The 14,793-nt window shown below is 47.0% G+C and overlaps 5 protein-coding genes across 5 annotated transcripts; 2 read left to right on the top strand and 3 right to left on the bottom strand.

Moving 5' to 3' along the window:
* Positions 1–2,119: 2,119 nt before the first annotated feature.
* On the bottom strand, positions 2,120–3,235 carry TRV_06124 (uncharacterized protein; the record flags this gene model as incomplete). The annotated part of the gene is made up of 4 exons (XM_003019790.1): positions 2,120–2,488; positions 2,578–2,759; positions 2,929–3,099; positions 3,169–3,235. 4 exons carry the CDS (start codon positions 3,233–3,235, stop codon positions 2,120–2,122), a joined length of 789 nt encoding a protein of 262 aa, XP_003019836.1.
* A 527-nt stretch (positions 3,236–3,762) lies between these two features.
* On the bottom strand, positions 3,763–4,413 carry TRV_06123 (uncharacterized protein; the record flags this gene model as incomplete). The annotated part of the gene is made up of 3 exons (XM_003019789.1): positions 3,763–4,006; positions 4,069–4,214; positions 4,276–4,413. The coding sequence occupies 3 exons, from the start codon at positions 4,411–4,413 to the stop codon at positions 3,763–3,765; spliced, it is 528 nt and encodes a 175-aa protein (XP_003019835.1).
* Positions 4,414–4,861: 448 nt separating this feature from the next.
* Positions 4,862–7,445, top strand: TRV_06122 (uncharacterized protein; the record flags this gene model as incomplete). Its single annotated transcript, XM_003019788.1, has 5 exons — positions 4,862–5,445; positions 5,536–5,800; positions 5,857–6,432; positions 6,508–7,222; positions 7,291–7,445. The coding sequence occupies 5 exons, from the start codon at positions 4,862–4,864 to the stop codon at positions 7,443–7,445; spliced, it is 2,295 nt and encodes a 764-aa protein (XP_003019834.1).
* A 421-nt stretch (positions 7,446–7,866) lies between these two features.
* On the bottom strand, positions 7,867–9,758 carry TRV_06121 (uncharacterized protein; the record flags this gene model as incomplete). The annotated part of the gene is made up of 4 exons (XM_003019787.1): positions 7,867–8,795; positions 8,851–9,241; positions 9,324–9,619; positions 9,677–9,758. 4 exons carry the CDS (start codon positions 9,756–9,758, stop codon positions 7,867–7,869), a joined length of 1,698 nt encoding a protein of 565 aa, XP_003019833.1.
* Positions 9,759–11,567: 1,809 nt separating this feature from the next.
* TRV_06120 (C6 transcription factor, putative) lies at positions 11,568–14,700 on the top strand (the record flags this gene model as incomplete). Its single annotated transcript, XM_003019786.1, has 7 exons — positions 11,568–11,747; positions 11,817–11,944; positions 12,017–12,417; positions 12,474–12,970; positions 13,042–13,217; positions 13,240–13,842; positions 13,899–14,700. 7 exons carry the CDS (start codon positions 11,568–11,570, stop codon positions 14,698–14,700), a joined length of 2,787 nt encoding a protein of 928 aa, XP_003019832.1.
* Positions 14,701–14,793: the final 93 nt, after the last annotated feature.

Below are 14,793 nucleotides of genomic sequence, written 5' to 3'. Positions count from 1 at the left end.
AAGCGCCTGCGAACTTTGCCGGTCGTTAAAGCGCAGGCGATAGTTGTCCTAGTGGTACATAGGGAATACGCTCTGACCCCGAAATTGGTTTCTGGGCCCAGGAACACCCGCTGCTTGCTGCATCCTGGCCCGGAACTTGTACTTGTAACATCTAGTGTGCTTCAGGGGCGGGATATGCCATCCGTGGCGGTGCAGCAGGTGCGTCGTCTACGCCGTATATTCGCAGGCCTGGTATGGAGTATGGGGAAAGTATCATGTCATCTCAAAAGGAAAAAGCTCGCTGTGCTGGCAAAAAGCATCGGCCTTGAAAGTTGTATGCAATATGACGGAGTAATGGTGGACACATTTGATCGTCCTATTTTTTTTTGTTCATCTTTCATCCACGGCACGGTGGTGAGTGTGAACATCCTACGGAGTACTCTTCGTCATATATTCCTCGGAGATTCGTCCAGTCGGTCCAACTGCGGTTAAAGCGTAACCCCTGCGAGCAATTCTCGTCTTCTTTGCGTGCATGTCTGCTGTAAGGTAACATGCAAGTCCCTCGTAAGCACGAGCGGAAGTATAACACGATCCCCAGGCTTCTGCTTCCGTTGTCTTCCCTTTATTTTTTTTTGGTGCCGGAGCTTCTCGCCACTGGGGGCGGGCGGTTTCCCTCTCCACCCCCAAACGTACGATGGTTATTGGTTCTCTGGACGCTTCTTCTGCTTCTGTTGACATTCTTCTTGCTCTGCTGCGCTGTATTTTATGGCTGACTTGGCGCTAGCCGGTCCCAGTGGCTCCCAATATCCCCTGTCAATAGTAATCTGTAATCTATTTTGCTTGCGCAGCAAGTAAGACACTAAGACTTCGTGGATCCCTGCTATCGTGTGATTTGCCCTTCACGCAGGACTAAGCAGGGGTAGTCGCTCTCAAGCGCCAGAAATGATTCGTCCCCCAGCAGTTACTCCGTTACTTGGGGCCGATTAAGTCATTGACTGGCATACCAATGTGCATCATACACAGTGCATCTTTTATGCCCTGCGGCCAGCGTGCTCGATTTCCATAATTGGAACATTTGGCCTGATGCATCATGTTTTCCTGTGACAGATGCAGGATGCAGGGCGTGGATTGATGGCAGTCAGATGGTTAAGTGGCTGGACCACAGCTCAAGATACGTGGCAGTCCTAAGGTGCGGGAAAACATTTGGGCCAGGGAAGGAATAGTGAGCAAAGGAAATGCCCAAGATCCTCAAAACCGCTCACTTCCGGTCACAGCTTGAGCTGTTAAAAAGCCAGCCGAGACGGCGGAGAATATTTTTTTGAGGCTTTTGGAATACGGCAACACCTGTCTCAGTCATTCTCCCAAGAACGATCTAGAACAAAACTCATCCTGCAAAAGCCCGTGTTCCGATACCAGCTCGCACCTGCTCCCAACCATATCTCCAGCCTGCCGTCGAGGCTGAAGAGTTTAGATCGCTGTGCGTGCAGACAGCGCTCCTTTAATCTCCCCTGGATGGCTGATTTTGTGGGATAGATCGAGGGCTATCCTGGCTGTTATCGTGGCCCATCACATTGAGGTGACACGTCCGTTTTATCCTTCTTTATATCTGAGAGTTGATATTTTTGAATATTTTTTGCTATTTCGTCACAGCGGATATGCGAATATTCCGTATGGTCCCCAAGTACGTGGCTTTTCGTGCTAGTAGCCGAAGGATTGCTGTCAAAGGAGGCACTCTGGCTAAACATAGATCGGAGTCGGGAACTATTACCAAATACAAAAAAAAAAAAAAAAAAAAAAAAAAAAAAAAAAATTAAACAAAAGGACTAAAAAAGGACACGAAGTTTTAACCAATGGAGTCCTTTATCATCCGGATTTCGACACTGGTGTATCTGATTATCAAGATAATAGACCATAGAACCGCGTCATGTTTGTCAACACTGACTGACTGGAAACCGGAAACCTAACTGGCTTGCACATAAAACTAAACAATGTCACGGCGAGGTCAAAGGGCACCCAAAGTGTGCATCAAAATTCGTCAGATTGCTAAACAGTTCTTTCTCTTTCTTTTTCTTTAACAACAAAAGCGAATGATACTAACAAAACCAAAAAAGGGTACTAAACGACAGGTAGGTAGAGTCTATCATATCTTTGGGATATGTATAGATCTGCTTACCATAAGGCAGCCGCTAACAAGAAACATGCCAACAACCGGGTGAAATTCGAGCGCGGTACCTGGAAGCATTACTCCAAGTGGAAGGTCTTCCAAAATCCAACCCTGAGACAGCCAGTACGCCATTATTCCCACAAGCACTAGCGTCGTCGGAATGGGGGTTCCTTCAAAGTATTTTGACTTCCCTGTCTTATCCTTGGGGAGTGTTGCGACGGTGACGTTAAATCGAGCGAGTCTAGTGAGACCGCAGAGAACAAAGAGCGTGAGTAGGATGTGGTCAACCGGCGACCTGATTCCAATCGAAAATGCTGCCACTGCAGGAGAAACGCCAAACGAGACCTAGTCAAGTGTTAGAGGTATCAACAAATTTCCGCGCACGGCTAGCTGAGGGGTTTTAAAATAAGTTCGGTATCTGTCGAAATGCGTACCAGATCCGCTAGAGAGTCCAGTTCCTGGCCCATCAGCGACGACTTCTTCCGCCATCTGGCAACCTTCCCATCCATGAAGTCGAAGAAGAGGCCGAACGGGATGAAACCAAGGGCCATCCAGATGTTCCCATGCTGGTGGGATTCACCCAGGCAGTATCTCAACGACGAAAATATCGACATCACTAGAGATTTTCTAGTCAGCTTCAGATATAGTTATAGGCTTTTTCGGCACTCTCCAGGTGATCGAGATCGATGATCGTCGCCGGATACTTGCCTCCGCAAAATCCTAAGAAGCCGTCAGTCAGCAATGGGGCCCGCCCAACTTGTATCAGAACTGAGGCGACCACATACCATTTAATTCCGTAATAAAATCAGCAAGATGCAAGGCCCTAGAATTATCAAACCGCCGAGTTAGAAGGGGGAGAAAGCAGTCGTCATCAGTAATATTCCAGCTGTTTGCGCACCTGATCAAGCTGAAGTGGCCTGTGTCTGCAGAGAGGAGTATCTTCTGCTTATCCTGGCCTAGCAAAAGGAAACATATCAGTCAGACTGTCACTCCAACGCATGTGTCTTGTATAGCGAGGCCCATACCGGCATCCTTGGGGGTTTCAGAGCTCTCGGGCCCGTTGCCGCCCGCTGCAGGGCTTCGTCGCGACATGGCTGATTGTTGGGTCGCAGGAGGGCTGAATTGTATAGCTAGATTACCGATATAAACGAATTCAACGTCCCGGGACGTCTAGAAGGGTAATAATAGCTGCTATTGCGCAGGAGAGAGTGCGAGGTGGGTGGAATGGGAGTTGTTTGTCCTTGGTTCGAGATGATGTTGATGTGGGCTGGATGGAAGGACGTCATATATTGCGAGTTTACCCTGCACTAAGAAAAAAAAAAAAGCTTGACCTTGGCTTGCAGCAAAACCGTTGGCCACAGTTGATTCAACATGCCGGACAGCATATTCACCACTCTTTTTGTGACTGTATATAGGAAGAGGTGTAGAAGAAGACACTGTGAGGGATGCGAATTGGCTCTATGTTACAATTAGTACATTGGAACGGGAACCGACAGCTCTTTTTTTTAGGCCAAAATAGCAGAGAGATCGTTAAATGATAAAGAATGAATCAAACTCCCATCCAGAATGCTCCTAAACGCCAGCGAGGAAAAGCGGGAAATCGGCTGATGCGATTCTCTCTAGCCTCGGCCACGGAATCCGCCTCGTGAGCCTCCTCTAGCACCTCCGCGGGAGAATCCACCGCTTCCACCTCGTCCACCTCGCGCGCCGCCTCTGGAGAAACCACCACGACCCCGGGGAGCACCGCCCCGTCCACCGCGGGAGAATCCTCCTCTACCACCACGCGCAGCTCCTCCACGGCCTGCGCCTCCGATCTTCTTTGGCTTTGGTGCACCTGGCGGTGGTTTGGGCTTGGGGAGGAACCTAGGTAAGGTGTAAGCTTACATACTATATCGACAGCTATCAAGTAGAACGTAGGCGCATACTTCTCCAATGGTAATAGTTTGTCTCCTCCGATGTAGAACTTGTCACCGGCCTTGAAAGATGTAGGGACGATTCCCTCTTGAGGCTTTATGGTAAAGTATACTTGGTTGATCGGGCCTAGGACTTCATCAACTTTTCCAACTGGCGTCTATACCGGATCTCCAATTAGCATCCCTTTTTCCAGCGTGGAAACAGTGCTGCAATTGTACCTTGTTCTCCAGATATATCGGGGCGTTGAAATATGGAATCTTAGGATTGATCGATTCGCAGACCATCTCTCCTTCGCAAGAGTGCATGAAGGTCCCCATCTCTAGTACGGTAGCCGGTGGCCCAAACGACTGTTGCATTCCTCCACGGCCTTTGACACAAGAAGGTAATTGCTGTCAGCTAAATTGAACTGGTTATGCATGTAATATTGATGGAGCGCACAACTCACCACCGCGAGCTCCGAACCCTCCACGGTTGGCCCCTGTGCCGCGGCCTCTAGGTGCCCCGCGAAACGACATTGCGCAATTCCCTTTTCTCTCTGCTTAACAAACGTCCGCTGGTGCCGTTGGAGCTGGTCGGCCGTCCGATATCTTGAAGACTTTTTTTATATCTGCTTGTCAAAAGAAACGAAAAAAAGTCTCGGCTAAAATTAGTCGACTTAGTGTCACGTGAGGCACCCTAACTCCCCTATCTATACATATATTCAAAGAGTCACAGTTTAGTTGCTTGACGATATCAAGGAGAAGACAGCACGAGACCAGGAGCAGGACTCGAAAAGATTGACCGGCGCGGGCTAACAGAGGCAGTATGAGTGAGACTGGCGCTCCAGCGAGCGCTTCAACCAAAGACACCGCCCTCCCCGACCGCACAGCAGCCATGGACGCTGGCAACCCCTCGAAGGATGCCCCGCAGAAAGCAGACAAGGCAAAGGGCAAACCTGCAGCCGCTGAGAAGCCGCTGCCAGATTTCATCATACAGCGAAATGAGCTGTTTGACCAGCTATACAAGGAGAAGGTGGAGGAACTCAAGAACAAACCTCGGTTCGACATCACCGTGACGCTGGAAGTGGGGGATGGTGCACCATCCACGGTTATTGCGCAGGCATGGCACTCTACTCCAGGCTCGTTTCTGAAGGATATACCCAAGGAGCTCAGCTCGAGCGTGGTTATTGCTAAGCTTGACGGAAAGGAGCTCTGGGACTTGGATCGCCCGCTTGAGAGGGATTGTCGCATTCGTTATCTTCCCTTTGACTCAGTGGAGGGTAGAGAAGTGTTCTGGCATTCCAGTGCCCACGCTCTCGGTGAAGCTTGTGAATGCCAATACGGATGTCTCCTGTCACACGGTCCTCCCACTGCTCAGGGTTTCTTCTATGATATGGCAATTCCCGAAGGGTACGCAATGGTCCCTCCCCCTTTTACCAACAATTGCAATTGGCCTACCATATCAACTTGAAGTTGAGGTTAATGATATCTTCTTTATAGTGGCGTTGTCACCCAAGCAGACTATCCATCATTGGATGCTAAAACCGCAAAGATTTTCAAAGAAAAACAATCCTTCGACAGATTGGAGGTTTCAAAGGAGAATCTGAAGAAAATGTTTGGCTACAGCAAGTATAAGCTGCACTATATCGACAATCTTATTGAAGGAGAGAGCAGCACTGTCTATCGATGCGGAACTCTCGTGGACTTGTGCCGAGGACCCCATATCCAGAACACGGGCAAAATTAAGGCCATGAAGATCACTCAGGTGAGCGTTTCTATGTCATTGAACACCACTTTTGGCCCATTACTAACATCAGACAGAACTCCTCTGCCTATTTCCTGGGTGATCAGACCAACGATGCCCTGCAGCGGATACGTGGTGTAGCTTTCCCAGACAAGAAACTGCTACAAGAGCATCTTAAATTCCTGGAAGAAGCAGAGAAGCGAAACCACCTTAAAATAGGCAAGGAGCAAGAACTCTTCTTCTTCGATGAAGTTTCCCCTGGATGTCCCTTTCTGCTTCCCAACGGAACTAAGATTTTCAATGCCCTACAAAAACTACTCCGTACCGAGTATCGGAAACGAGGATACCAGGAAGTTCAGTCTCCCAACATGTATGATGTCGGTATATGGCGCCAATCAGGCCATTGGGCTCATTACAAAGATGACATGTTCAAACTTGACGTTGAAAAACGTGATTGGGCCCTGAAGCCAATGAACTGCCCTGGTCATTGCATCATGTTTGGCCATAGAGAGCGAAGTTACCGAGAACTACCATTACGAATGGCAGATTTTGGCGTGCTTCATAGAAACGAAGCATCTGGTGCTCTGCACGGATTGACTCGAGTCAGAAAGTTCCAACAGGATGACACTCATATTTTCTGCACCGACAACCAGGTATGTATGACGGCTGCACTTGTCCGTAGACCAGTTAGGGAGATATCACTAATTTCTTCTTTTCCCCTCTACTAGATCATGGAAGAGATCGAGGGACTCTTCGATTTCCTCCGCGCCATATATGGCTTGTTTGGTTTCAGTTTCAAACTGAAGCTCTCTACCCGACCTGAGAAATACCTCGGAAAGCTCGAGACCTGGGACTTTGCCGAAGCTCAATTGCGAGAAGCTCTCACAAAGTTCAAGGGTGCAGACTGGGAAATTGACGAAGGTGATGGTGCCTTCTACGGACCAAAGATTGATATCACCATTTCCGATGCTCTGAAGCGAGAACATCAGTGTGCAACTATTCAACTCGACTACCAGCTACCTCTTAATTTCAAACTCGAGTACATGACTGGAGAGACTGTTCCTAAATCTGCTGCTCCAGCTACGTCCAAGGCCGAAGCTAAACCAGCGGAGGGCGACTCGAATCCAGCTCAAGCCCAGCCCTCAGATTCCTCTACCCCAGGCCCAGGCAGAGCTAGACCCGTTGTGATCCATAGAGCTATCATTGGAAGCTTTGAGCGTTTCTTTGGAATTTTGATAGAGCATTTTGGTGGAAAATGGCCATTCTGGCTTAGCCCCCGACAGATTTTGATTGTCCCTGTCATGGCCAGTGCCAACGACTATGTCGAAGAACTTCAGGAGATTCTTCGAGGCGATAAGTTGAATGTCGACATTGACCTTAGCGGCCACACTATGCAAAAGAAGATTCGAAATGGTCAACTGGCACAGTATAATTTCATTTTTGGTAAGCTTTTGAACTCTCGTATCCTATGTTCTACATGGAGGGAACATTTGTACTAACAAAATCTTTAGTTGTGGGCGCTCAAGAGAAGGAGTCTCGTTCAGTTAACATTCGTAACCGTGATGACCCTAGTTCACAGACCAAGGGCAGTCTCGTACCCCTGGAGGAGGCTAGGGCTAAACTGCGCGCTCTCCGAAAGGAACGCCGCCTGGAGAATACACTCTAGAAAATCGATGTTGTATAAATTTTAGTTAAAGCCTTTATAGCTTGGCTTTTTTGTCCCAGGATGGGGAAACGTGAAAGAGTTAATAAATGATAAGAAAAAGAAAATGAAAAAATACTAGGAATTTACTGCTAATTTATTAGTATCGAGTTTGCTGTCAGTAACTGCCTCCCGAGCTTTGAAGTGACAGCTTGGAATCAATGTAACAGGAGACATTCTGGCATTCCGATGCAAAGTCTTGAATCAACTGTAAATATTTGCCTGCCAATCTATCTACTCTTGATATATAACCCGACATAATATAGCACAATACAGTCAATGAGTGGAATACCTCCTCACTTTGAATCAGGTAACAGTGTCTAGCCTAAATTTGGGTATTTCTATAGCCAATAACAACTAAGCTGCTTGTCGAATTGGCGGACACCTAATCTCTGTATGGCCACTGACTATCAAATGTCTGGATATCTTCTGTGGATTCGAACAGATGTTCAATGACCTCCTGCTTAATCTCTCCTAGAATTTTCTTTACTTCCTCGTAGTTTTCATGTTCAATAACACCTTTGTGAGGGTATAATGGTCCCAGGTGCTCTTGAATCTGAGCTGCGATCCTTGTGCTACTGGCTGTGGCCTCTTCATCCTCATCAATCTCTGTTATCTCGGCCTGTGAAAAGTTGAAAGGGCATGGGACAGGGTTCATGTCCGACCCTTTGGGCGCATACTCCTGCCAGTCTTCTCCCATTTCTGCATATATAGTGCGAAGAGAGGACTCCCCGATGGTAAAGACTTGACGAGACAGCTCTAGAGTCAATCCGATAGGGGTATGCTTAAACAAGACAGCTCTGTAATACGCCGGGTTCTTGTGCTTCAGAAGAAGACGCCATGCAACCACAGCAGACTTATCCATGTAATTCTTGTGGACTTTCTTTTTTTCATCCTCCTGCATTGATTGGAAATCGTCAGGCAACACAGGTATTTCGAGATTTTCACCGATATCTGGGCCATCATAGTTCACAAATGGAAGATCTAAGGGCTGGTCGAATAGTGGCGTTATCGGGGTTGATTGCCAGTCAATAATTTCAGTTATTTCAGTAGGTTTCCCTGGATTCACATATATGTTTTCATGGTGGAAATCAGTGTGCCAGAGATGGCCCCGGAGAAGAGCTGGATCCTCAGGGAGAAAAGTCTCCAAAGACTGCAAAGAGCACTTCAAAGCTGCAACTTTTTTCTCAACAGTTGGTAAGTAGAGTGGACGGGGGCCGTAAATCAGCAAGGTCTGTCTCGGGAATGGTAATAACCGAGAAGCCGTGATCTCTCGATGGGCGATTGCCTTCCTATAGTCGATCACCGTATTCCCTAGATGAAAGTGGTAAATAGACCAAATATTTAGGGGGAAGGCATGAATGCTTACAGGGGCCTCTATCACAGCTAACGGAATCCCGTCCGTGTATAAACCATTCGTTGTGTGAAGCTGGTCCTACGACGAATCTAGGGTTATTGACTTGATTCCCATTCTTGTCGATATAAAGATAGTCCGCAGGCAGGATGTCTACATCTCCCGAGTAGTATAGACTTCCGAATCTTGAGAATGCAACAGACGCCCATTCATTCTGATATTTGAAGATGTTAATTAGAACCTTCATCTTGTCGCTTCCTGAGAGACGCTCCCAGACTTTTCCCAATGGAATGCCTGAAATCTTCTCCATGATGATGAATTCAGCTCCCACAGAATTTTTGCTATCATCAACTCTGGAGCTCCATGCATAGACTCGTGGAGTGGGGGTCTTAAGCACAGTTCTCATCTACTCAAACATGAATAAAGACAGAGAGGTCAGCATAAGGTTTCAGCTTGATGATATCACGTCATTGGATTGGTAGGCATACAAACTCCATAGTTGCAACTTCACTAGCGGTTGTGAGATGGGGAATAATGGCAATCGGATTGGGAACCTTTCCAACTACTTGTTTTCCATCCTCGAAGGTGAAGACGAAGGCTTTGTTGAAAAGGCCATCTGCGCATTTTTCGATATTGACGACCTCCTTTGCGCCAACAGTATTTGCAGCCAACCGAGCCAGTTCATTCACATCAAAGCGCACATGTCTCTGCCGCATCTCCTCGGCCTCGTTAACAACAAAACGTCCTCGGGTATAATTGTAAAAGCTCTCAGTCGAGTTCCAATCTAGTTTAACTTAGTTTGCTCTGTTCATGTTAAAACGTAGGTTTGGAGATTACCCACCCTTCTGAGTAGCCATTTTCCATATGGCCTTGGTGAAGAACCGACTGAAGCGGTTTCGATGGCCTGGGTTTCTTGAGAACATGGTATCTAGAGAAATGAAGACAAGCAAAAACGAACGCAAACAAAGTAAGGTATTCGCAAAGCGCCGAAGATTCCAATAACTAATTAGTTAGTTACCGCATCCACATAGCTGTTATTTTTCTCCTGGTGTCGTTTGAGAAGCGTAAGGAACAAATTGACCAAATTAAAATATTATCCCAGACCACGCCTATCGTGACGATTCCAGAAAAGCAAATGAATGATAGTCCGTTTACTCTAGAGGGCCAAATGTAACCCGTACATCTGCTGGTTATGGGGTAATCGACCGCGCGCTCTCCCCTAGCAGAAACCCGGGGGATATTTACAATCTTCCTATAACTAATTAGTTAAGTCTTGCGCAGAAAGGCAGACGGCCTATTAGTTAATCAATTTGTATAACTATTTCCTCAACCTTTGGATGGCCAAGCACTCCGTAGGCTGCAATACGTTAAAAAAAATTAACTATGCCTTAACCAATAGAAATCGGATAATTAGCTCGGGGGAAAAACTGAGCCAATAGCTAGGGAGCATTTCCCGGCCAGTAGAAAGAGAATATGACACCAAGCCATGCCCCTCTGTCTGGGGAAGCCAGCAGACATTAAAATATTCGCTAAGCTAGTTAAGCTTATATCTAACCCCCCCTGAAGTCGAGCTAGTTTGTTATCGATGGGCGAAAAAATAGCAAGTCGCATGATGCAAGGAGCATCTGTCTCGTTTTGGGTGCGTTATTTGCCCTGGAAGGATTTCGAGTGAAGCCAGGGTTGTTATGACGCGGCTTCACATAAAAATCAAGCGGACCGGCGTGGTGCTTCAACCTTGAAATAGCTTGAACTAGGCTGCCGGCTAGTTTGTAACACGGAAATATCCCCTCGCACTGTTGACCAGAAACGTACTCCGTAGCGGCATGGCGAGACGGCTGAGGAAGTCGGAGTTAGAACATCCCGCCTCTCCGCTGCAGCAATCCCCCTCGAACTGCCGGAGGAGGTTCAACCGTTTGTCCGTCCGTGTGGACCAATTAAAAAAAAATCGGGGCCATCAAGTTGCCTCGATGTCTATAGACGGAATGCTGTAAACCCTGTAGTTACAGGGGGGTGAGGCGCAGGCCGAAGACCCCGGAAGCGCGAAGGGCCCCCCTTTGCGTTGCTCTGACTCGGCGATTCTTATTCATACTTTTTTCATTTCGTATGATAGCAGTCAGAAAGAACTGTTATAACGAGTTGGTTCTAGTTTGATACGAATATTAATGGATGGTGGGAGAAGCTGACCCTCGTAGTAGTAACAGTACCTAGGTAGTAACAGAAGGAGGTTACTTGGATTAGTCAGCTTCACGTGCCTTATCGACGCCTCGAGGCTGCTATCGCCGCCGCTGAAAGCTGCAAGGCATCAGTCAAGACTCGCGGAGGGAAGGACGAGCAGCCATCTTCCAGCAACAAAACCAGGGAGTAAGTCGCGGTGCGCGCAAGTGATATGCTACGACATACAATGCATTATTATTGCCAACTACCTGATGTACTTTTCCCTCTCCTGTGCAGCGTATCCTTATTAATAAGCAGGCAGACATTTTCCTAGCCCGTTATCCGCCACAAGCATTCAGAGAGACGGAGTCGCAGCTTTCTTATACCACAGCTTTTGGGTGCATCGGACCAACCTATTCGGTATCTTGACTCCTGCTCCAACCCCTGGTATTTGATAGGCTTGGCCGGATAGCTCGTGCAGCCTTGGGCACAGCTTCCGAACACCACGAACGGCGGTGCCTCTACTTCGAAAACGTTGTGGCCTGGGCTCCCCGCAAAAAAAAGCTCCCTGAGCTGTAATGGACATGACAGGAGGAGATATGGATGCCACCACATTCGATAACCGCGGCTCAAATGCCAATCAAATGCCGCAAGCGTTTGGGGCCTCCAACTCGGATGGTTCTCCCCTTACATCATCCCACCCTGGAACAGCTTTCGCGGAAGATAATAACGATGCAAAAAGGAGGAGGATTGCTAGAGTATGTAGACTGCCCTATCACTCTGGATTACGGGATTTTCGAGTTAATACCTATACTGTCTACCTATAGGCGTGCGATATGTGCAGGAAGAAGAAGATAAAATGTGATGGGAAAATGCCAAAATGTTCGCATTGCATAAACTACAAGTCCGAGTGTATTTTTACGCAAGTGGAAAAGAAACGAAATCCCCCTAAAGGGTACGAATTCCTTAAACATATTAGCATTTTCGACTGGAGCTATTGTCTAACCTAGAGTGACTCATGAATTAGGGCAAAGTACATTGAAGGCCTCGAGAACCGACTAGGCCGTATGGAATCATTACTTCGGCTGTCTGGTCTTTTATCCGAGACTGATGCTAGAAAGACCGATCTAGGAGTACTGGAGAAAAGATTGGCAGACAGAGCAGCGTCACCGACCTCACAGCAACAGCAACAGCAACAGCCGCAACCTCCCAAGGCATCGACCATACCTCCTACTTACAATGCCTTTATGAGCTCGTCGGCGTCGCCTTCGAATTCTACTCCCCGTGGTGACTTGAATGCTAGTCCGAGAGCTTCATCAGCTGCAGGCTCCCCAGATTCCCAAAAAGAGTCAGAGGCAGAGGTTGATTCCCTCTCAGATATGATGTGCTCTTTAGTTACAAATAACTGTGGAGAAACGCGATATATAGGTATTTTTACTCAAGGCTGATTTTCCTTGTGGGTAGCTATTAATCTTGCATCACAGGATCCTCCTCTGGGTTCTCAATATTCTCGCCCAAAGGCATCCAGTGGGTAAATGAGAAAACGGGCGATTCCTCTTTCCAACATATGATCTCATCTGCATGTGTGGATGATAACAAATGGATATACTGGAAACCAGAAATATTCAGCGACATATTTGCCCGTCGGGTTTTCAAACCTTTACCACCTAAGGAAGAGGCGCTATCTCTCTTCAGGGATTATTTTGAAAATTTCAATTGTATATTCCCTCTTTTCCACGAGCCTACTTTTATGCATCTAGTTGAGAAGCAATATTCAAGAGATCCCTACGAGGGCTCTGGATGGTGGGCTAGCATCAACGTTGCTTTGGCAATCGCCCATAGGTTACGGGTAATGAGCAACCTTGCTCCACAGGAAGAAGACAAAAAGGCGTGGCTTTACCTGAAGAATGCCATGGGCGTGCTCACAGAGCTTACCATGAGAAATACAGACCTCCTAAGTGTACAGGCTTTGCTTGGAATGGTAAGCATTTGCACTTTTTCTTTTTTCTTTTTCTTTTCACGCCTTTAATTGACACTTATGGGATCCTATAGGCATTATTTCTTCAAGGAACACCAAATCCTCAACCTTCCTTCTTCCTTGTTGCAGCCGGAATCCGTCTCTCTCACAGTATAGGTCTACATAAGCGCTGTTCAGGCTTTGGTCTAAACCCTGTGGAGCTTGAACAACGGAAGCGTGTCTTCTGGATCGCCTATATCCTAGATAAAGAGTAAGCATACAATAATGTTAAGGTTCATGGAAGTTTTTACAATTACTAACATTGTTAAAAGCATCTGTCTCCGATCCGGTCGTCCTCCTGTACAAGATGATGACGATATGAATGTAGAGCTACCCAGTGAAGATCCCCCTGATAACATCGGCAATGTTCCTCTTTCGGATAACAAAGGGAAAATCAATCTGTTCCGTCTCATGTGCATATTTGCAACTATTGAGAGCAGGGTTTACAGACAATTGTATTCGACCAAAGCATCTCGACAGTCCGACGGTGAACTTCTCAACACTATTGGCGAGTTGGATCATGAACTTGAGGAATGGAAGAATAGCATTCCTATAGATTTCAGGCCGGAACACGAAATAAAAACCACTCACAGGCCTCTGATCTTGCCCATCGTTGTTCTTCATTTCGCATACTACAATTGCCTGACGACTATACATCGAATGTCCGTTCATCACGGGTATTGGACAAGTCGTCTTTCAAACTACGCCATACAAGGACTAAATGCTCGACCACTGAACCCTCGGGTGTTCTCGTCTGCTATACTCTGTGTTTCAGCTGCCCGAGCTTCGATTAACCTGATTAAGTACATTCCGCAGGGCGATTTTGCTTGTGTATGGTGAGTAACACATCTAAAAATACCTTCCGCTAAGATACAGGAAACTAATATTGTAGGTTGATTCTCTATTTCCCTATATCATCCTTGGTAACACTTTTTGCCAATATCTTACAAAATCCGCTTGATGCAAGAGCTCGATCGGACGTTAAATTAATGAACCTTGTGGTTAACTTCCTCTCAATGCTCGCTACTGATGAATCAAATGGTAGCGTCAAACGTATGCTTAGCGTCTGCAGCGAATTCGAAAGAATAGCGAAGGTGGCTTTAGATCGAGCCGAGAAAGAATGTCAATCAAGGCGTAAAAGAAAGACAAGTGATGTACAACAGCAGCAGCAACAAGAGCAGCAACAGCAGCAGCATCAACAACAACAACAACAACAGAAGGAGTCTAACATAACGCCGCATGTCAACGATAAGGATACCCAGCGTCCTCAGACACAGATGACAGAGAATCCCACAGTATCAAACGCCCAACACCAGCCATTTACTTCACCATTCCCGGCCCACATTAATAATAACATATCAAGCGCATCCTCAAGTACATTCCCATCACCTCAGACATCGTCACAGAACGCATTTGATACAGTGATAAATGAGGATATTTCAGCCGCACAATTGAAGAATACCGCAAGATTTAACCAGGAGCTAAACGATATCATTGGTGGCCCTGGGTTAAACGTCAACCCTGGAATGTTCAGCGTCGACCAACAGCTTCCTAATGAGTCAATGCCCCTGGATGTCTCCTCCTTCCAGCAGCCTTTTGTCCCACAAGATTTATGGCAGATGCCGATGACCCTTGAATGGGACTGGGCAGACATGTCGAATGGCTTTCCATTTGCTAATGGGGCTACAGAGTAATAAAAGTTGTCCCACCTACCTGGGGAGCTCACTCAACACAATGCTATGGGCTTGAATTTTCTATATGGAGCGGTTTATTGTCTCCCGCTAGCG

Source organism: Trichophyton verrucosum, assembly GCF_000151505.1.
Source record: "Trichophyton verrucosum HKI 0517 chromosome Unknown contig00670_1.f1.exp, whole genome shotgun sequence".
Taxonomy (NCBI): domain Eukaryota; kingdom Fungi; phylum Ascomycota; class Eurotiomycetes; order Onygenales; family Arthrodermataceae; genus Trichophyton; species Trichophyton verrucosum.
Note: the sequence above shows the minus strand (reverse complement) of the source record. Positions and strands in the feature narration are given on the sequence as shown.